Source organism: Salvelinus namaycush, chromosome 3, assembly GCF_016432855.1.
Source record: "Salvelinus namaycush isolate Seneca chromosome 3, SaNama_1.0, whole genome shotgun sequence".
NCBI classification, from domain to species: Eukaryota; Metazoa; Chordata; class Actinopteri; order Salmoniformes; family Salmonidae; genus Salvelinus; species Salvelinus namaycush.
The window spans coordinates 79,246,455-79,268,248 of record NC_052309.1 but is presented as its reverse complement, the minus strand read 5'-3'; the positions used below and the strand labels follow the sequence as shown (position 1 = coordinate 79,268,248).

Here is a 21,794-nt window from a genome sequence, read left to right as displayed (position 1 = left end):
AGACAGTCAGCTATTAAACTCAGACTGAACCAGCACTGGTGATGTCACTGGGTTCTTCCTGGTTCTTTACTGCCCTCAAGTGTTTGGATTTAGCTGTGTTCCTCTATTATACAGTATGTGTCAAGGTAGTGATAGTAGGCTATGATTCTCCTTTATCCCCCCCATCTCAGCACCACAGTGTTCTCTCCTCTCTGTTAGTGTTTGCTACAGAGTAGTGTCCTCTGTTTCACACCTCTCTGCATTCCCTTTCTCATCCAAGTAGGATATTAGAGATGAGCAGATTGTCTTCCGCTCCTAAAGGGTGTCTCTGTGCTCCAATTATATTTGAAGAAAATACAGCATGCGGTATGAGAAGAAAATTATATGATTTAATTAAATATATTTTGGATACAAATAATGGAAAATGTTTTAGTCACTAAAAGAATATCCCTCTATACGGGCGGGTAAAAGAATATCCCTCTATACGGGAGGGTAAAATAATATCCCTTTTTACGGGAGTGTAAAATAATATCCCTCTATACGGGAGGGTAAAATAATATCCCTTTTTACGGGAGTGTAAAATAATATCCCTTTTTACGGGAGTGTAAAATAATATCCCTCTATACGGGAGTGTAAAATAATATCCCTCTATACGGGAGGGTAAAATAATATCACTCTATACGGGAGTGTAAAATAATATCCCTCTATACAGGAGGGTAAAATAATATCCCTCTATACGGGAGGGTAAAATAATATCCCTCTATACGGGAGGGTAAAATAATGCATGGTCATTGAAGCATTAGTCATACTAATTCAATAAAATCAAACAAATATATAAATAAACATTTAAAAAAGCTATTAACAATTGTTACATAAAAACCTGACTGTTACACTTCAGAATGGTAAGTAGTTATACAGCATTTTCCATAACTTTGTCTCTAAGAAGTGCTAGTTTACGGTAACAACTAAGCTAAAAACTATGGATTTGAACCACAGTTGAGCGTAGATTCTCTGAATAACAGAAACCACAGCTGGGGGCAACCCCACAGCTAGCAGCTTACCAGCACAGTATTATACTAGCATTTTACTATACAGTTATGTCCTATGTATGCATTAATGCATCATTCATGTTGTTAAGAATGCATTCATTAGAATATATAACACTATACAAGAAGCAGCTTCAAGTAAGTGTTACGATATTATATAATGTCATATTATATTATACTGTTCTATATTACAGTGTATATCATGTTATATTTTCACTTAGTTTCATCTTATATGCTATATATTTTCAACTGGCTTCATGCCATTGTTAACCAGTCCTGGTCCTGCTTGTTCACCAGAGCAGTTTTCTTCATCCGCTGACCAACATGGTTGTTCTCCAACCTTAGACACAGAACACAGTAAGACAGGCTGGATCAGGAAACATGGCTATTATACAATCCTGTACCTACAATTAAAATACAGTGGACAAAAATCTCAGAACAGTGTTACTTTAGCAATAGTTACAATATCACCTGTCAGACATGGGAGGTCCTCCATTCATCTGAGGAGGTCCTGGACTCTGTGCACCAGAAGTCGGTTCCTTAGTCTCATCGTTAACCCTGTTGGAGTAATAAGACATCAACATTCACATTCATGATCCACCATAATACTGTCCCCTATAGAGACAGAGGCTAACATGAACCGTGGGAAAATGGGGTTGGTGACATTATACCCAATGAGTTGTGGATGTATCAATATGTAGTCAAGTTTACCTGACATCATCATTGATCCACCACAAGACAAACGTTATTACATGACCCATTGTGAGATTACAGAGGTACGATCTTAATTTGATCACTCTTTTGTTGCTGAGCATTTTGCTGCACAGCAGGAAATGCAAACTTGTAGTGTATTCAAAGTTTTAAAAGGCTTCTAAAGTTGGTAATTTCCACTTTAAAATGACCGATTTGATTTGCCCTCATGAAAAATGTATCAACCCACATAACAATTCACATTCCTGTTGCTGCAGGATTATTTTCATGCTGTAGCAAACCGGCTCAAATTAAGATCCTACATCTGTATCATTCAATTAAGATCTATCAAGGTATTCATCATGTGGTAAAGTTTACCTGGCCTTATGGTTTCCATTCACCAGAGGAAATCCAGCATGTCTCTTCTGAGAGAATTCAGTATCTGTTCCCTCACTGCCCATTGGCTGAACGAACCTCTCGCTTGGCTCACCTCTCTCTCCTTGACTGCTAAACATTTTTTTAACATGCATGAGCATTTACCATGCTCATTAGGTATTACAGGTATTAGAATATAAGGATCATGTGTTAAACAAACTGGTCCTTCTATTAAACCTGTGGGATCAATGACTCATGGGATCAGCACTGACTGAGGATAATGAGACCCAACCGGTAATGAAGTAATGAGGGTCTTTCTCAGAGAAAGGTTAACCTGTTCACAAGATGCCCATTCAGCAGAGAGGACTCAACATGTGTCTCCTGACTGTGTGGTGGCTCCCTCTCCTCTTCCACCCCATCCCCCTGGTCCCTGATGGTTCAAAGGGGCAAATGCAGTTATAGATTGAGGAAGACATGAAGTATAGTAGGAGCATAAACATTACATTCAATAGATAGGCTGTCTAACCTGCCAACGACAAGCGCAGATCGGAGAGACTCAGCGTCCTCAGCAGCTGGATCATCAGGATCTCCGTTGTCCCTTAGAGAAGTTAAAACAACAACACGTCTTACTTCTTGCTGCTCTAAGCTGTTGTCTAGCATGATAACTGATATTTAGTCATGTATCATGAAACACTTCAGCACATTAAACCACGTAACTACTAAAAATGTCCTCAGGTTGACTGAGTCTGACTCACCTCTGGTTTTCCCTGTTGGTGTTAAGGTAGTCCCGACCCAGCCGAGCGAGCTGTGCAAGAGCAAATCTGATGTGGTGTGTGATGAACAAAGGAAAGGTTGCGTTCAGTCCTAAGTCATAAGTTTATCCTCTCTGAATTAACTTTGGACAGCTCAGCTGACTGGCTGTACACTCTGAGCACTATTGTTGCTGCAGGTCATGAAAGGTACTCACGGATGTTTGTTTCTCCAAGGAATGTAGCCATATCTGTACGCTAAGAAACCAGTAAAGCCCAGCAGCAGAACCAAGATAACCAGAACACCAGCTGAAAGACAAAAAGCTGTCTTTTGTTGAGATCCTGTTAAACTGTGCTATAGAAGTATCATGTAAAGGAACAAAACATGTCATGTTTTGATATACAGTTGAAGTCGGAAGTTTACATACACTTACATTGGAGTCATTAAAACTCGTTTTTCAACCACTCCACAAATGTCTTGTTAACAAACTATAGTTTTGGCAAGTCGGTTAGGACATCTACGTTGTGCATGACACAAGTAATTTTTCCAACAATTGTTTACAGACAGATTATTTCACTTAGAATTCACTGTATCACAATTCCAGTGGTTCAGAAGTTTACATACACTAAGTTGACTATGCCTTTAAACAGTCTGGAAAATTCCAGAAAATTATGTCATGGCTTTAGAAGCTTATGATAGGCTAATTGACATAATTTGAGTCAATTGGAGGTGTACCTGTAGATGTATGTCAAGGCCTACCTTCAAACTCAGTGCCTCTTTGCTTGACATCATGGGAAAATCAAAAGAAATCAGCCAAGACCTCAGAAAAGAAATTGTAGACCTCCACAAGTCTGGTTCATCCTTGGGAGCAATTTCCAAATGCCTGAAGGTACCACGTTCATCTGTACAAACAATAGTACGCAAGTATAAACACCATGGGACAACACAGCCGTCATACCGCTCAGGAAGGAGACGCGTTCTGTCTCCTAGAGATGAACATACTTTGGTGCGAAAAGTGCAAATCAATCCCAGAACAACAGCAAAGGACCTTGTGAAGAGGCTGGAGGAAACAGGTACAAAAGTATCTATATCCACAGTAAAACGAGTCCTATATCGACATAACCTGAAAGGCCGCTCAGCAAGGAAGAAGCCACTGCTCCAAAACTGCCATAAAAAAGCCAGACTACGGTTTGCAACTGCACATGGGGACAAAGATCGTACTTTTTGGAGAAATGTCCTCTGGTCTGATGAAACAAAAATAGAACTGTTTGGCCATAATGACCATCCTTATGTTTGGAGGAAAAAGGGGGATGCTTGCAAGCCGAAGAACACCATCCCAAACGTGAAGCACGGGGGTGGCAGCATCATGTTGTGGGGGTGCTTTGCTGCAGGATGGACTGGTGCACTTCACAAAATAGATGGCATCATGAGGTAGGAAAATTATGTGGATATATTGAAGCCACATCTCAAGACATCAGTCAGGAAGTTAAAGCTTGGTCGCAAATGGGTCTTCCAAATGGACAATGACCCCAAGCATACTTCACAAGTTGACGCAAAATGGCTTAAGGACAACAAAGTCAAGGTATTGGAGTGGCCATCACAAAGCCCTGACCTCAATCCTATAGAACAATATGTGGGCAGAACTGAAAAAGCGTGTGCGAGCAAGGAGGCCTACAAACCTGACTCAGTTACACCAGCTCTGTCAGGATGAATGGGACAAAATTCACCCAACTTATTGTGGGAAGCTTAAGGAAGGCTACCCGAAACGTTTGACTCAAGTTAAACAATTTAAAGGCAATGCTACCAAATACTAATTGAGTGTATGTAAACTTCTGACCCACTGAGAATGTGATGAAAGAAATAATAGCTGAAAGAAATAATTGTCTCTACTCTTATTCTGACATTTCACAGTCTTAAAATAAAGTGGTGATCCTAACTGACCTAAGACAGGGAATTTTTACTAGGATTAAATGTCAGGAATTGTGAAAAACTGAGTTGAAATGTATTTGGCTATGTTGTAAGTAAACTTCCGACTTCAACTGTATAATAAATAAACAATTATAAAGACTAACAGAAAATACATTCCATACAAACTAAATAAAGCAGTTAGTATTACAACTTAGCTATTGATAGCAGCAGATATACTGTAATATCATAATACTGTTAGTGTTGTTAATGCAGACACATTTTCAGAGATTTTCAAACAACTAGTGCAATAAATGTAGATAAAATATGAAATAGAAGTACTATTTTAAGAGCTTTTTTCAATAGAAAACTATACTTTCAAGAATGTGGATCTGCAGTTCTGTAAGTCCATTATTCATTTTTCCAATGGCAAGAAGTTTGCAACTTGTTTTAGCCACAGATGAAAAGTGGATGGGTTGTCATTTTTCCAACACACAAGAATACATTTATTTGCAAAGTAAGTTGTCAGCAACCTTATCTTGTCTGAATCAAGCGCAGTATTCAGCATTTGATTAAGGAGGTAAAGGCTTGGGTACTGTACCAGTGGAAGCTCCTCAGAGGAGGAAGGGGAGAACCATCCTCCTCATAATTTCATATTAATAAAAATATTTTTACCTTCAAAAAGTGATCCTTTTTAGATAAAACTATACTAAATATATTCACTGTTTTGCAATGAAGTGAATATATTTAGTATAGTTTTATCTAAAAAAGGATCACGTTTTGAAGGTTACAATATTTTTATTAATATGAAATTATATTGAATGTGTCTGTCATCTTGATTACTAAAATGTATCTCGACCTGTGCACCTACATTGTAAACTTTCATTCATATGCTAGGTTGTAGCAAATTCATAAAGGCTATAGGGAAAATTAGAGTATCATGTAGGAGCCTAAATCTATCGATGTTACATTGAACTGGGTGAATGGAATATGAATGACAGTCATCCAATATGCTGTAATAGAAATAAGGCCCATAAAAATGTTTATCGTCCTCCCTCATCATAAACAGCACCAACCGCCACTAGATTGTACCAATACCATATCTAAATGATCTGAGTGGCTGTATGAATAGAGCGCCAGAAATCCATTAGCTTATTGCAATGCCAGAATAAATGGAAAAAAGTACTTTCTCTGTCTTACATTTCAGGCAATTTGGTGTCTGGGAACATACAGTTTAATTCAACAGAGGTAAGCTAACACATGAACATTCATTGTAGTTAGTCTCCTTAATATTGGGACTAGTGAATGGGAAGTGGATCTTATTACAGATCTCAAGTCATACCTTCTCATCAAATTCCGTGCCTAAGTCATTTTCCCACATCCTTTGAAGTGAAACAAAGGAGGATTCATAATGTTTGGATAATGTACAATACATCTTAGCAAGTATTACTTGCTAATATAGATGTGGTTATTAATTCTTAACTTCTGATAACTGAGATCTCAGCTTTAATTCTTTGATAAATATAAAGATAACATTTCTGATTTGAAGGCACTGAAAACAAATGTGTACCAGGGATGTTATATTCGGGATGGATTTGGATAAATCCCTTCATTGTTTTTAATCCACTATGGAACAAGTCTGCGAACCTCCTATAACCCAGCGGGCACCAATTATGAAGGCCGACTTTTAAGAACACATTGGGCAACAAGAAATAGGAGCATATTTAAAAAACGGGTTTGAAATACCCAAGTGCTTTCTACAGTCTGCCCATGCCATTAATGTGTACTTACTGTCATCACAAATATGATGAAACTGATTCAGAGGTAAAGGATGGCTAGATTGATATTCAATCTGAACCCATAGGTAGTCATATCTGCCCAAAGTCCCAGACAACAATTTGTGAGTTTGGGCTGACCAATAGTAAAGTTGGAAATTAGGCAGACCCAGACCCCATACTCAGGTTTGACCATTATTATGTTTATCCTCCCATCATTGTTATGGGAGAGTGGACCAACGGATGAGGTCTTTAATTTTGCTAAAGAGGGGAGTGTAACATGCATTCTGGTTGCTCCTTTTTTAATTGATAGGCAAGAAGCTTACTTGGTTATCATATTCATATGTTTTTGTCTAACATGGAACATGTTATCATTGATATGGCGAGTTTGTTAAAGATTTAGTTTGCTTCAAGACTTACCTGCCTCCAATTCTCAGTAGAAAACCTTTTGTGCAATTGTTCGCATCTTTCTTAATGTCACACAACTTCTCACTGTTCTTTTTCTTAAATGAGGCATATGAAATAATTTTACCACTTCGGGTGGGTTTTGCCACCTCCCATACAATGGAAGCATTTAAAATACAGTAGGGTCACTATTATCTTGTATGTGGGATTGTAATGTAACAATCCCACAATGCATTTCTGCTCTGAAATTTTTATCTGCCATTAGAGATGTATTAAGTTTCTAATTTCTGGATAGAGGAACAAAGCTGCTCAGGTTCACAGATAAATATATTTTGGCATGATTGGATAAGTCAAACGTACCAATAGAGCAACTGTTCACAGCAGATAGCTTTTGTGAAAAAATAAGTAGTCTATTCTGGAATATGAGTTGGGTACATTAGAAAAGTATCATCTTTGGCTTGAGGTTTGATCTCACGCCAGACATCAACTAGTCCACATTCTGAACCCAGAGTGTTCAAAAACTCTTGCTGATTTAGTTAGGGGTTTGTTTGTCTTATCGCATTTGTCCATAATAGGCTTCAGAAGAAAAAGAAGAAGAAGCTGTGGTGACAGTAGAATGTCAAACAAAAGAAACAATATGGGAACACTCACCAGTGATTTCCTTTGTGTGGCTAGTGACTTTGGCTTTGTCTCCATTTCCTGAGTTTAATCAGAGAGTAAAGTCATTTCAATTGAATATGTACTTTATTACAGATGGAGATGCTATAGACAGTAATGAGCTGTCTTTATATTAGTTAAGAGTACTTACCTGATGTGTTGTCCAAGGTGTCAGTCAGATTGTCAGGCAGATTGATAGTTGTCACAGCCTCATGCTCCCTCTCTACAGACAAAGATCAGACAAAGAGGTGATATTAGTTTGCTAATATTAGAGTACTCACCCAGTCGGATTGTAAATTAAAATGTCAGTTGAATTGTCAGTCTACGTTTTTTACATTTTAGCAGACGCTCTTATCCAGAGAAATTAGCGTTAACTGCCTTGGATATGTGTACCAATATGAAAGTGCAAGAAGTTTAAAATGAAAGAAAATAGGAAAATCATTCTTTACCTGTAACAATGTAATGCAAATGGCACTCCTCAACCTTACCCTTAAGAGAAGACACAGGGGAAGTAAGTATCTCTAAAATAATTTTCAACAATCAAATAATCTCAATTGTGTGAAATAATAACAGGACTCACCTGGAGAACATGAAAGAATGTGAATGACAGATTCAGGCATTCAGAGAGGATGACAGCACTGTTGTTCACTCTTATCACCTTATCAGAAAAATTTGCTTCAAAAGGCTTGTTCATGCCACGGTAGGCTATTGGAGTCTGTGGGAAAGCACATAAGAAAATAAAGAATTGAATTCAGGTTTGAATCAAAAAGCCCTGTTTTGTCATACAACACAGTACATATTATCTAAAAAAATACCAACATATACAGTTTGTGTCCTGATTCTACACCCTTTTCCCCAAAGTGTACACTTGCACACTTCCCGCCATGGTTAAAAGCATTGGAACGGGTGTAAACATTCGCTGCAGGGACTTTCCAACATTGTGAAATCCATGTCGGGAAGTTTGCAAGTGTGCACTTGGGGGAAGGGTGGAGAATCAAGACAAGGTCTGTAGTACAAATCCTGAATAAAACCATAAGATCACCACTAACATTGTTTGAGTACACCTCAATTCTAGATCCAGCCGGAATTTCATATAGGTACAGATATCCATTTCCTGTCCTCAAATCTTCACACCTGTCCATTTTCTTGATGGGAGAGCATGCTAAGTAAGCTACGGAAGAAGACATTCATTTAGTACAACTTTCTATGTAACATTACTTTAATGTTACTAACAAACGTCCTTAAACACAAACACAATGAAATAGAGATAGACTGCAGCTTCCAATGTTTGAGATCCTAATACAGTTAAACAAATCACAGGTACATACAGGTTGTGTATGAGGCTAACGGGTTGCTAGCCGACCTCGCCCAGGTGACACAATACAGTAAGAGAACTTTCTGCCTTCAGGGAGTTTTATAGCAATGTAGCAATGTTAAAGTGCAAATACTGTTACAACTTAGTCTTTACCTTGATACGGGAGCACCAAAAAAACAACCCGGCTGAATGGATACATTTAGTCTGTTTAGAGCTGCCTCTTGCTTGCTGGTTCTGTAAAAAAAGTTCTTTCTGCTTCAGTAAGTTCCGTTTAGAAAACAGGAGGAGTTATAAGTGACTGTATCACCACAGTTTCTGAACCTTGATACGCAACATCGCGGGAACGCTTGCTAAGCAGACTAAGTAGACCAGGCCGGGGATTCGGGTTTGAGAAGTCAATGAGAGAAGAGAAAAATTCTTCCTTAGCTGTTAATTTTCTCGAAATTCAAATGCACAACCTAGATTTGAGCCAATGTCTTAAGTATTTGAACATGTTATTACTCCAACTATTTTCATAAAAAATGACTTTATATCAAAAGAGTGCCTTTGATTTGGCGGCCTGCACATGGCGCGAGACGACCGTTAGACCCGATGACGTGTTTCTGTGCATGAGCTTAGCTAGCCAACATTGCCATAACATCACCTTCAAGTGTGATCAGGGATTTCTGTTGAAGAAGCAATTTGAGCCTATCTTCATACTGTACTGTCTTTGGTATAACTTTCTCAATAGGTAACTGATATGGGCTGTACCTTTATTTATTGTGCCTCGTTGCTCAAAGTGTTCAAAGTTGTGATTTATAAAGACATGGAGTTAGATGAACACTACGTGCATAAGGACATTTTGATTTGAATAGGTAATCAAACATGCTAAATATTTTAAAGGACTTGGTGTGAAGTTGTAGTTATAATCATATCACTCCAATTGCAACCTTGGTTTGATTTACACATCTACACCCTCAAGCCAATGGAATACTGGAGCTCCAGGGTGGGATAACCCCTCACCCAATGCCCTGTCTCTTATACCGAACAAAAATATAAATGCAACACACAACAATTTATTAAATTGTTAAAATCCTAAAATACTTTGATCAAATGAGGGCCAGTCTTTTCAGTCTGTGTTATGGAAGTGATGGGGGCTGTTTCAACATAAACAAAATGATCTCCATTGGAGGAGTTTGTGAGTTGACCCTTGTATCTTATCATGTGCCTTTCACCCTCCCCACCTCCTTGCATACAGCTTTAGCAAGAAACTCAGTCACAACACTATCAACTGCTGATTCAGGTGTTTTTTTAATTGTAACTTGAATTGAGTTCTGGTCAGCCATGCACGACTTCAAACTGAAAGGATTGTTCTCTTTGAACTCAACATGTTTTCCTCTGACTGTTATTCCTCTGATCAGAAGCTTCCCCCTTGCTTCCTTCCTGAGAAGGCCAGAGTGCACGTGGTTTGGATGAATTTCATGTATGAGACTGTGGTAGAGCTCCTCCTCCTTGATGGTGTTGGCTATGGCCTCCTCCTTTGTCAGGATTTCTCTCTCCATGATATAAATAGGTCAAACCTATGAGGCATTTCGTCTCACAACCTTCCTCCAGGTCCCATTTTTCTAGACATCGCTGGAGAAGACTTGGAACTGAAGCAGCCATTCTGATTTGATCTTGATGTATTGTGTTAATGTGTAAAGTAATTTGTTTAACTTTGAAATGTATCAACAATAATATTCAGCATTATACAGGGAAAGTACTTCTTACTGAAGATTTGATGGATGGTTGATCCTCAAATAGATATTTACTGGATTCTGTGTTCTCCAGAAGTCGAAGCTTTTTAGTTGGGCTGAATACTGGACAAAACATGTATATACTGTATCTTTCCGGACCTTACAGGCCGTCGGTCGATAAATCCAGGAAAGAAAACCATATCAAAACATACATATGGGTTATAGGCTACATGATACATGTAACTCTGATTTGAAAAAGTCACCAAAAAATTCAAGCACCTTTTCTTGCCTTATAGACTGCACACGCTGGGCATCATTCACAAGTGATACTATTCTCTCCCATCAGACTATTCTCAATTTAATCTTGTCTTTACATTAACTAAATAATATATATATTTTAAATTAGTTTTGTGATTTAGAATGGGCCATTATCATGCCCCTGTCAGAACAGGGGCATGGTAAGAAACGTATGTTGAATGTTGTATGTTGAAAAACAATTACCACAGCCTTCTACAGCACATTACTTTAATTACTGCTGTTGAAGAGATACAAATGTCCAGAAGAAGCAGCCTGCTTTATAAAGACAATAGCATATGATCATGTTTGCATCACTATTTGTAGTCACATATAAAGATATAGTTTGCGAGACATCTCACAACCAAAGAAATACTGTAACAGTGTTGGTACTGTAGCCAACGCCCAAAAAAGGCTTTACTGCCAACGCCATATTGTAGAAATACTAGTTGAGGGAGAATTTGTATTTTGCAATATTTCTTTCCTGAGAATTGTAACTTTTCCAAGAGAACAGCAAATAGCAAAGAGATAGCTAAACCAACTACACAAAATATGTGTCAGGAATTCCGGGCATTGGGGAGACTAAAACATATGAAACGTCAGCAGCACCCAGAAAAAATACAAAGCCAAGACAATGTTCTTACCTTGAATTAACAGGGGGATTGTCAATAAGAAACCAAATAGATAAGAAATATACATGGTGGCCCCTTATTCCAAACAACTTATTGCTAAGTGCTGAGTTTCAGTCTGTCGGTGAAAAGCAAACCAAGGCGGGAAAGACTCTTGTTGAGTCATAAATGGAAGTTACGTCACAAGGAGGAGCAAGAATAAACGCATCTCATTTGTTGGAGAAATATTGTAACTTTTTGTGAACATGAAACTAGATTGTTTTGTCTACAACTTAAGGCATTCAAATTAAAAAGTCTAAATATTTTCAATAAATGTTCCTTTCCCCCATGTAAAGCCTCCAGTAGGATGACAACTTGACCTGATTCCTACTGGTGGGGCAGTCTGATAATAGTGTTATGCTTTATTGCACTGTAGGTGGTGCACTGTGATGTGTCTATGGTGCAGAACTCATTACTAGGTCCATATTACCTGTCTCCTGCCCACATGACCTGTCTAGAAGGTCACAAGGTTAGTAAAAACTCAGAGTCCTGCACACAACACTTCTGACCACTAGAAGGGGCTGTTGTTGTACTGTAGGAATGAAGAACATGGTTTGTTGAACTGTAGGGAAAAGGGGGATACCTAGTCAGTTGTACAACTGTACACCTTCAACTGAAATGTGTATTCCGCATTAAACCCAACCGCTCTGAATCAGAGAGGTGCGGGGGGGGCTGCCTTAATCGACATCCACGTCTTCCGCGCCCGGAGAACAGAGGGTTAACTGCCTTGCTCAGGGGCAGAACGACAGATTTTTCCCTTGTCAGCTCGGGGATTTGATCCAGCAACCTTTCGGTTACTGGCCCAACGCTCCACTAGGCTACCTGCTGCCCCATTTACCTCATGTTAGATAACTTTACTTCATGGTAGATAACTTTACCAAATGATAGATAACTTTACCTCATGTTAGATAACTTTACCTCATGGTAGATAACTTTACCACATGTTAGATAACTTTACCTCATGGTAGATAACTTTATTTCATGTTAGATAACTTTACCTCATGTTAGATAACTTTACCTCATGGTAGATACCTTTACTTCATGTTAGATAACTTTACCTCATGTTAGATAACTTTACTTCATGGTAGATAACTTTACTTCATGTTAGATAACTTTACCTCATGGTAGATAACTTTACCTCATGGTAGATACCTTTACCTCATGGTAGATAACTTTACTTCATGTTAGATAACTTTACCTCATGGTAGATAACTTTACCTTATGGTAGATAACTGTTCGAATGATTCAGCGGGTAAAGTGATCACAAGCAGTTAGCGTTTTTAAAATGTTTATAAAGATGATGAACACTCTAGGTTGACTGTGACATCTGACCCTCAGTGAGTGGAGGGTGTGAAGAGAATATCATTATTACAATCACGTGGTACATTTCAGAGTGGGATGAAATAGGAAAACATCAGAAACTCATCATCCATACCATACTGTACCATACCGTGCCATACCATCATTGGCTCCTGTATGTTACTGGTGAACACATCAGACATCCCACAAAGACAGACATACAGTCTGTGTACATGATCACATGAGCAGCTACTGTAGAAACCAGGAGCATTAGCGTGGCACGTGTGTGTGTGTGCTTGCATGTGTGTGTGTGTGTGTGTCTGCATAAACTTGAAAAACTGAAAACGAGTGACACAAGACTAAATAAATCAGAGTTTGATCTTTCCCTTTCCACCAGTGTCTCATTTGAAGAAAACACGACGACAAGCTAGAAAGGAATGTTTTAATGATAGAAGGAAAGCAACTCATTATAATATTAATAAGCGTTGTACCAGTAACTGAAAAGTCACTGGTTTGAATCCCCGAGCCGACTAGGTCTGTCGAGGTTTCCTTGAGCAAGGCACTAAACTTGAATTGCTCCTGTAAGTCACTCTGCATAAAAGCATCTGCTAAATTACTAAAATATTAATGTATTAAATAAAACAAGTTGTGACCATACACAAAACTGCAGAACAGCCTTCTTAAAAAGTAGATATGACAATAATTTGGAGGTTTGTTCATACAAATACATGCAAAAAGTTTGTTACAAATAATACAAGAGAGTATGAGGGACAATTGTATCCATCAGACCTGAGTCGTTCATTAAACAATAGTCTTAACTCACTCACTTGTATTGCAATGTATGAGCAGATCATATCAATCCAACAATCAAAATGCATAGTACTATACACTGAGTGTACAAACATTAGACAAACATTAGGAACACCTTCCTAATATTGAGTTACACCCGCTTTTGCCCTCAGAACAGCCTCAATTCGTCAAGGAATGGACTCTACAAGGTGTCGAAAGCTTTCCACAGGGATGCTGACCCATGTCGACTCCAATGCTTCCCACAGATGTGTCAAGTTGGCTGGATGTCCTTTGGGTGGTGGACCATTCTTGATACACACGGGAAACTGTTGAGAGTGAAAAGTCCAGCAGCGTTGCAGTTCTTGACACAAACCGGTGCGCCTGGCACCTACTACCATACCCTGTTCAAAAGCACTTAAATCTTTTGTCATGCCCATTCACCCTCTGAATGGCACCCACACACAATCCATGTCTCAAGGCTTAAAAAACCTTCTTTAACCTGTCTCCTTCCCTTCATCTATACTGATTGAAGTGGATTTAACAAGTGACATCAATTAGAGATCATAGCTTTCACCTGAATTCACCTGGTCAGTCTGTCATGAAAAGAGCAGGTGTTCTTAATGTTTTGTACACTCAGTGTAAATTGGTCATGAAAGTGTAATAAGGAAATAAAACAAAATACATGTCTAAGGTAACTAACCATAAAAGCATCAGGCGAAAACCATTCATAAAAGTATGGGACCAACCCACATACATGACATCAAATACATTACAAGTAAGTCAAATTAGCATAATCAAAAGATGAAGAAAATGAAGAAAATGAACCTTTTCTGACACTAAGGTTATAAGGTCTCAATGTATGTGGGTATGTCATTCGCCTAAGTCATTTGACCTGACAGACACTCTGACTGAAATAAACATTCTAATGAAATGGTGAACACAAATATCAACATAGCTACACAATTACTGTCTAAAGGTGTGGTATTTTTCACAATGTCACTAGTAGGTGGGGATGTGGGGTACAGTTCCTTCCGCAAGAACTGCGGGTAACACTTCCTATGAATACCCTCTTCATAATGTGTTATAAGTGCATTTATAACACCTTATCTGCGCAATATGCATTATAAGGCATGACATAGGCTCTAATGGTTGCTAATAAATATAATTATAAGTAGGCAGCATAATGCCTTCCGACTGGGCACAGACATCAATTCAATGTCTATTCCACATTGGTTTAACGTAATATCATTGAAATTATGTGGAAACAATGTTACTTCAACCAGTGTGTGCCTCAGTGGGTTATGATTATGAAGCTAAGTGGTATGACCTACACAAAATGCTCTTTAGGAAAATGTGTCAGAGGCTATACTGTAACGACTTCACGTAGGAGTTCCGCACTCCTGTTAAAGGGATAGTTCACCCAAATTACAAAATGTAATTTGATTTCTTTAAGCTGTAAGCAGTCTATGAACAAGCTCAGACAGCAATCCATGCTTTGGTTTCGGATGGGTGGACTTATAACGCCAACGTCTAACAACCCAAAGGTTGCGTGTTCGAATATCATCACGGGATATTTTAGCATTTTCGCTAATTAGCAACTTTGCAATTACTTACTACTTTTTAGCTTCATGAGCACAGAATGTATAATATAACGATCCTAATGTGCTTTTCAAATATGGCATCTGGCATAGTAATACTTTGCTTCATAAGGCATTACACATCCTGGTGATAATGCTTTATGCAGTTATAGATGTTCATGAGCACCTATGTTGTGCATCCTGATGCATTATGCATAGAAGGTGTTATTAATGCTCCTATAATGCATTATAAAGAGAATATCCATATGAAGTGTTACCTGTTTTAACTGACCAATCATGATTTCCTATGAAAGCAGTGGTTTAAATAAAGTCTGTCGTAGTATCTTCTAGAGGCTAAAATGGAACATTAATTTTCTTTACTGAAAGTAGGATTACAGGTGTGTGTTAAATGGGACAAATTATGCAAGTTATTTTAACTGACATGCTAACTCTCAATTCAGAAATAATGAATAATTGCTTCAGTAAAATAGAGCTTCTTAGACTGGGCCCTGTGATAATGAGGCCTACTCTAAATAATGCCTAGTCAATGTTTAGCTATTTGACATGTCCACAAGACATTGAGACCTCATGACCTTGGATATGTCTATACTAGAGAGGTTAACGTTTTAAGCATCTTTTCATGTGTATGTTATATATATAATTGCTTGCATGTATAGTATACAATAGTAGTGTATGATCTTATTTCATATCATTTCATATATAATGTTGTATAGCTAATATGTGACTTGTTGTATCATAATCAGTCATATGTCGCACACTCATTTTCAGATAATAGTAATTAAACATTTAGATAACATATTTAAATTATTATTTTCTAAAAGTCTTGGGCCGTTTTGGAATTTCAACTGATATCACTAGAACACATTTCCTAACTTATCCAGGTTACAGCTGTCACATAGAGAATTAACTTAATAAACTGCTTAGATTATAGAAAATCAGTAAAAGACACTTTTCAGAATGTGCCTTGGGGTTGACATGACTGATTATGATGAAGCAAGTCACATATGTGTATCTTATAATATGTATATTATATAAAGTATTACTGTATCTTATCATATGGTGTTAGGTTCTCTTTTGTTATACAAACGTCCACCGTTTGTTAGTTCTCTTCTTGACTCCATGTCTTTAGGTCCTTTGTCCTTGGGAAAAACACAAGAGTTACAAATATGCTAGAGCTAATAGACAACGAGCCGCGTCATTTTAGATACCAAGCCAAACAGTTCACCAGTTGTCAGAGGACATTAACAGTACTTACTATTAACTCAGGAGGTTTGGTGACTTGGTCCTTGTCCAAGGCCTGTTTGTCCAATAGAGCAGTGGTCTCCTCTGCAGCTCTGTTAGACATGGGAGGTCCTCCATTCATCTGAGGAGGTCCTGGACTCTGTGCACCAGAAGTCACTTCCTTAGTCTCATCGTTAACCCTGTTGGAGTAATAAGACATCAACATTCACATTCATGATCCACCATAATACTGTCCCCTATAGAGACAGAGGCTAACATGAACCGTGGGAAAATGGGGTTGGTGACATTATACCCAATGAGTTGTGGATGTATCAATATGTAGTCAAGTTTACCTGACATCATGGTGTCCATTCACTAGAGGGGGTTCAGCATGTGTCTTCTGACAGGATTCAGGGTCTGTTCCCCCACTGTCTGCTGGCTTCCTGTCCTGCCCTTCTAGCACGCCTTCCTCTCCTGGGCTCCTAAGGGTGATTATTACATGGATAAGATTTTAAGGATCTCGACTGGGAAGGATACAAATGTTCTCCATTTCCATAGTCTACATTACAGAGGACTGACAGGTGATTAGTCATGTGGTACAGTTTACCTGGCATCTCCATTCAGCAGAGGGTTGTCAGCGCCTGTCTCTTCATTGTCCATGGGCTGCCTGCTCTCCTGTCCTGGCTCACCTCCTTGGTCACTGAAAGTGAGATTATGATGAGCATGACTGAAAGGATTAGCAAGGCAAACTGATCCAGGACAGAGTAGACTATAAAGATGTAATAGAGGTATTCTAACTAACCTGGGAACAACCACATCTTCAACAGTCTCACCGTCATCAGTCTTTCTGATGTCTCTGTGATAAAACATGTACCAAAGGTTCAGTCAGATACCCACAGGTACAAGTGGAATCATCTACGATACATTACACCACAGTCAAAAATACACCAGTTCCCCTTCTGGCTTGAATATGTTATGTCTTGCCTGGGCAGGGCTCTAAAGGCAGGGTCTTTGCTGAAAGTTGTTGCTTGCCAATAGACATTACTGGTATTTAGAAATGCCATGCGGATCTATTGAGTAATTCTTCCTTCACATTCTATATCAGGGCTTTCCAACCCTGTTCCTGGAGAGCTACCCTCCTGTAGGATCTCTCTCCAATCCCAGTTGTAACTAACCTGATGCAGTTTGCAGGGATGGGAAACTTTGATGGGGGCCACAAAAATCCGAACTCATTATGAGGGGTTGCAGTGGCTAGTGGGTCGGTGTACCCACATTCATACCCACACATGCAGTCAGTGCCGGCCCTATGCAGTCATTTCATGCTATTCTATTCATTTTGCCATTCGTGGTCAAAAAACAGCAGTTTTACAGCTAATTTACTGTAATTAATGTTTGCATGTCAATATGATATCTAAGAGAGAGTGACTTACAAAGTCAATGGGGCCATCCCATTCATCAATTTGATGATGATTACTACAAGTTTAGGTAGCTGGTTAAATAAATGTACTTATCTAAAAAATGGTTAGCTGACATGGGCCAATTGAGCAACTGTCAGTGACTGACATGACAAGAGGAAAACTGCTGATGAACAACCACATTTTTAAATTGCACCTCGTGTATTCTACTATTCTAGCTGTCAACAGTAAAACGGGGGTCCGCAGGCCGCCAGTTTCCCGTCCCTGAGATAATTATTAGAATCAGGTGTGCTAGATTAGGGTTGGAGTGGAAACCTACAGGACAGTAGTTCTCCAGAAACAGGGTTGGAGAGCCCTGTTCTATAGAGACAGAAACTAATATGACCCATAGCAACAGCTGAAGACAGTGAGACTATTATTCAGTGGTTGATTACAGATCATCAAAGTAATGTGGAAAGGTTTACCTGGCATCACGTCGCTCATTCTGCATCAGAGGAATGGAGTTTGGTTCTGGAATGCCCTGACCCGCTTCCATTTCTCTGTGGCCTTGGTTGCTAAAGATGAGATTATTACATTAATGAGAAATTAAGGATAATGTTTGATAAACAACAGTAACTTGAATGGCCGACAAGTCTATAGTTTGTAAGTGGCCTGCAAGTTCCAGGCTGTTCTCATCCTGTTTGTGACCTGCTAGGACCCCATTGGTCTGACTTTAAACCCTAGTAGTAAGACAGAGAGAACTAGTCTCATAACTAACATAAACCCTCTGCAACAATTCTAATTGACTTAAAGACAAAAACAGTTATAAAGCTGTTATAAAACCAGTTATATAGGATACTCACCGCTGTTTGTCTCTCCAAGGTTTGTACACCCAAAAAAACACCAAGAGCAAACCAGCAATGACCAGCACGAGAGCAACAACACCAACTGAAAAACAAAATGTAGTCATCAGATGTTGACATATTCACACAAATGAAAAGGTTTTAAAATAGCCTTCTAACAGTAGTTGATCTTGGTAGTATTGTTTTGTTTCATTTGCTCATACAGAGGAAGCTGTGGTGATAGATTTGCTTAAACACTCATCAATGATTTTCCAGATCAAATCAGTGTCACCACGGTTTGTATCAGGATTGTCTCCATCTATAATGGATGATTAGAGAGAATAAAGTCATTTCCATGACATAATCAATACAAATACTGAACAACACAGAATAATGTGTTATGCAGTCTTTCCCTTAGTTTAATTTCCAGGCAGGCTTCCAGAAAATAAAACATAAAAAAACAAATTCTCAAGGGATTGACATTGGTCTCCCAAGGCACTTGTCATTGGCATGTTACCATTCAATACGATTGCATTTAATGTTATCCTTCATGCAAATAAGTACCCCATCTGCCCTCTCCCCTGTATCTCCTGACTATGGGGTAACCAGGGACATTAAAGGCAGAAATAGGAGAACATTTCTTTAGCCATGTCTCAGAGAAAAATATTAAATCAAGATTAGAGTCAGTCAATAAATGTTCCATCTATTCCCTCTTAGAAATAATGCTAGGAATATTCAGATTACTTAATACTGTCTTTCTGTAGGCTTGGAACGAGGGTGCCAGAGCACTTTAACCTGATGAACGGTTTGAAAAAGGTTCACGGTACGATGTTTTCTAATCACTGGATTAAGGGAACTGAGTTTCTGTCTTGAAGGAGGGTTTTGTTTGTGACATGTATCAAGAGTTTGCATTAAGGTGAGATTATCTGCAGATTGCACATTCTCTTGAAAAGCCATATCAGTGACAGAGGTTATACTCACATACACAGAATGTCCTTCTCTGAAACCGGTAATATAAACTACTCACACCTAGATGATTTCATTCATTCATGTTTCACAATTCATCAATGATTTTTGTCTGAATGGCTCATTAGGGGGACTTTTCTCCACTTCTCCCTGAATTACATCCTCCATATCAGCCTTCTTTTCTGCAGGTGTCCTACCTCCAGTCTAATGGGGAGCTTGGTACTCTGTTCAGATTTACTTGTCATTTGCTCATACAGAGGAAGCTGTGGTGATAGATTTGGGTAGACTCACCCTTTTTCCAGGTCAAACTAGTGTCACCACGGTTTGCATCAGGATTGTCTCCATCTATAATGGATGATTAGAGAGAATAAAGTCATTTCCATGACATAATCAATCAAAATACTGAACAACACAGAATAATGTGTTATGTAGTCTTTCCCTTAGTTTAATTTCCAGGCAGGCTTCCAGAAAATAAAACATAAAAAAACAAATTCTCAAGGGATTGACATTGGTCTCACCTGGGATGATGGTTGAATTCAAAGGTACTGTTGTCACAACCTCATTCCTCATCTCTACAAAGGCCAGACAGAGGTTAAAAGGTGTACAGAATTCAAAATTAATGAATATGATTTAGTGCTTTTCTCTATGTGCCCTTGAAAGATACTTGAAATTGATGGAAAAGAGGAATGTCAACTATCTACCTGTGACAATGTAATGGGAACATCTCTCCTTAACTGGGGGTTCTTCACCATTAGACTCAGTTCCAGCCTTCTGCTAAGAGGGAATGGGGAGGGGTATTGTTTCATCAGTTGCATCCTAACAATACGGGATTAAACCCATAAATAAAAAGACAAATGTGTAAGTTGTTATAATCAACCTCTAAATAATGTGAAATTACAGAGCTCACCTGTGTAGCGTCACTGTAAATGAAGTTCATTGTCAGATTTTGGCATTTATAGAGGGTGATTGAACTGTTGTTCATCGTTACCACCTCATTCTTATCAAATTCCATTGGCTTGTTCCCTCCACGGTTGGCAATGACATTCTTTTGGAAAGAAAGACAAAAAACTATTTAAAGTTGGAAAAAGGCAAGTCAAATGATCAGTATGGAATATACAGTGCATTCGGAAAGTATTCAGACCCCTTCACTTTTCCCACATTTTGTTACATTACAGCCTTATTCTAAAATTGATCAAATCGTTTTTTCCCCTCATCAATCTACACACAATGAAAAAGTCAAGGGGTCTAAATACTTTCCGAACGCACTGCATGTACTGAATGTAGTGGTATTTTTTGAAGTCAAGTAATTCTGTGTGCGGATTGCATCCACTGCTCTCCTGCAGTAGTTACTTCCTGTATAGCTTAACTAAAACACAGATTAACTTACCCCTATATTGTTGTACACCGCAATGTCAGATACACCTGGAATGCTGAATAGATACATGTATCTACCATCCCTGGTCTTCAAATTTCCACAATCAATTTCCACCGAAGTACATGCTAAGGATGTCAAGGAAGTTTTATTTAGGACAACTTTCTGTGCATTATTACTAAAGTCACTTCCAAATTCCTTTAGACAGAAACAAAATGGAATATAGATAGAGACTAGGTTTGAGATCTCGATCCAATAAATAAGAATAGATAAAGTTTGTGTAAGAAGCGGACTAGCGCTCAAACAGGTCTGACTTCTGAGGGCCCAGCCCTGACGCAATTTATTTAGCAGAAGTATCCGTCTTCAGGGAGAAATAGGGAAACGTTGAAATTAATTCTACAATAATTTGGTATTTTACCTTGATTCTCGACAGCGTAGGTTGGATAGACTTGCAAAACAGCAACCAAAAAACCCACTTCAAACAAAAACATTTTCAGTTCTGACATGACACATCCACCTCCACGCTCAGTGAAATCGAAAAGAAAGTAAAGGCATTTCCTGGTTGTTCATATAAGCGGAAGAGGAGGAGGTATGGTACGTACACTATGACGCACAGAATAAACATTGTGTATTTTTTTCTTCAACGTTGTAATTTATAAAGATGGGGAGCTAGATGGACACTGTTTAACAGCAAGGAACATGTATTCTGTTCAGTTGGCAATGGAAACTTAGAAAAGGT

The 21,794-nt window shown here is 38.6% G+C and overlaps 2 protein-coding genes across 5 annotated transcripts; both read right to left on the bottom strand.

Moving 5' to 3' along the window:
- Positions 1–346: 346 nt before the first annotated feature.
- LOC120039946 lies at positions 347–11,657 on the bottom strand. Of its 4 annotated transcripts, none has more exons than XM_038985269.1 (13): positions 9,051–9,183; positions 8,632–8,753; positions 8,163–8,297; positions 8,032–8,071; positions 7,734–7,805; positions 7,577–7,624; positions 3,058–3,163; positions 2,846–2,911; positions 2,617–2,688; positions 2,425–2,520; positions 2,094–2,222; positions 1,497–1,583; positions 347–1,365 (listed from the first exon to the last, which is right to left on the bottom strand). In XM_038985269.1, the coding sequence occupies exons 1-13, from the start codon at positions 9,094–9,096 to the stop codon at positions 1,281–1,283; spliced, it is 1,104 nt and encodes a 367-aa protein (XP_038841197.1). In that variant the 5' UTR covers positions 9,097–9,183; the 3' UTR covers positions 347–1,280. The 4 variants fall into 4 exon arrangements, with proteins under 4 accessions (XP_038841197.1, XP_038841202.1, XP_038841207.1 ...); XM_038985274.1 differs by having other exon boundaries at positions 2,094–2,219; XM_038985279.1 differs by having other exon boundaries at positions 3,058–3,148.
- A 2,820-nt stretch (positions 11,658–14,477) lies between these two features.
- LOC120039937 lies at positions 14,478–21,578 on the bottom strand. Its single transcript, XM_038985257.1, has 13 exons — positions 21,474–21,578; positions 21,071–21,183; positions 20,591–20,728; positions 20,385–20,457; positions 20,202–20,255; positions 19,975–20,028; positions 18,739–18,823; positions 18,361–18,450; positions 17,284–17,337; positions 17,089–17,181; positions 16,835–16,963; positions 16,516–16,681; positions 14,478–16,399 (listed from the first exon to the last, which is right to left on the bottom strand). The coding sequence occupies exons 1-13, from the start codon at positions 21,559–21,561 to the stop codon at positions 16,313–16,315; spliced, it is 1,224 nt and encodes a 407-aa protein (XP_038841185.1). The 5' UTR covers positions 21,562–21,578; the 3' UTR covers positions 14,478–16,312.
- Between the last annotated feature and the right edge of the window lie 216 nt (positions 21,579–21,794).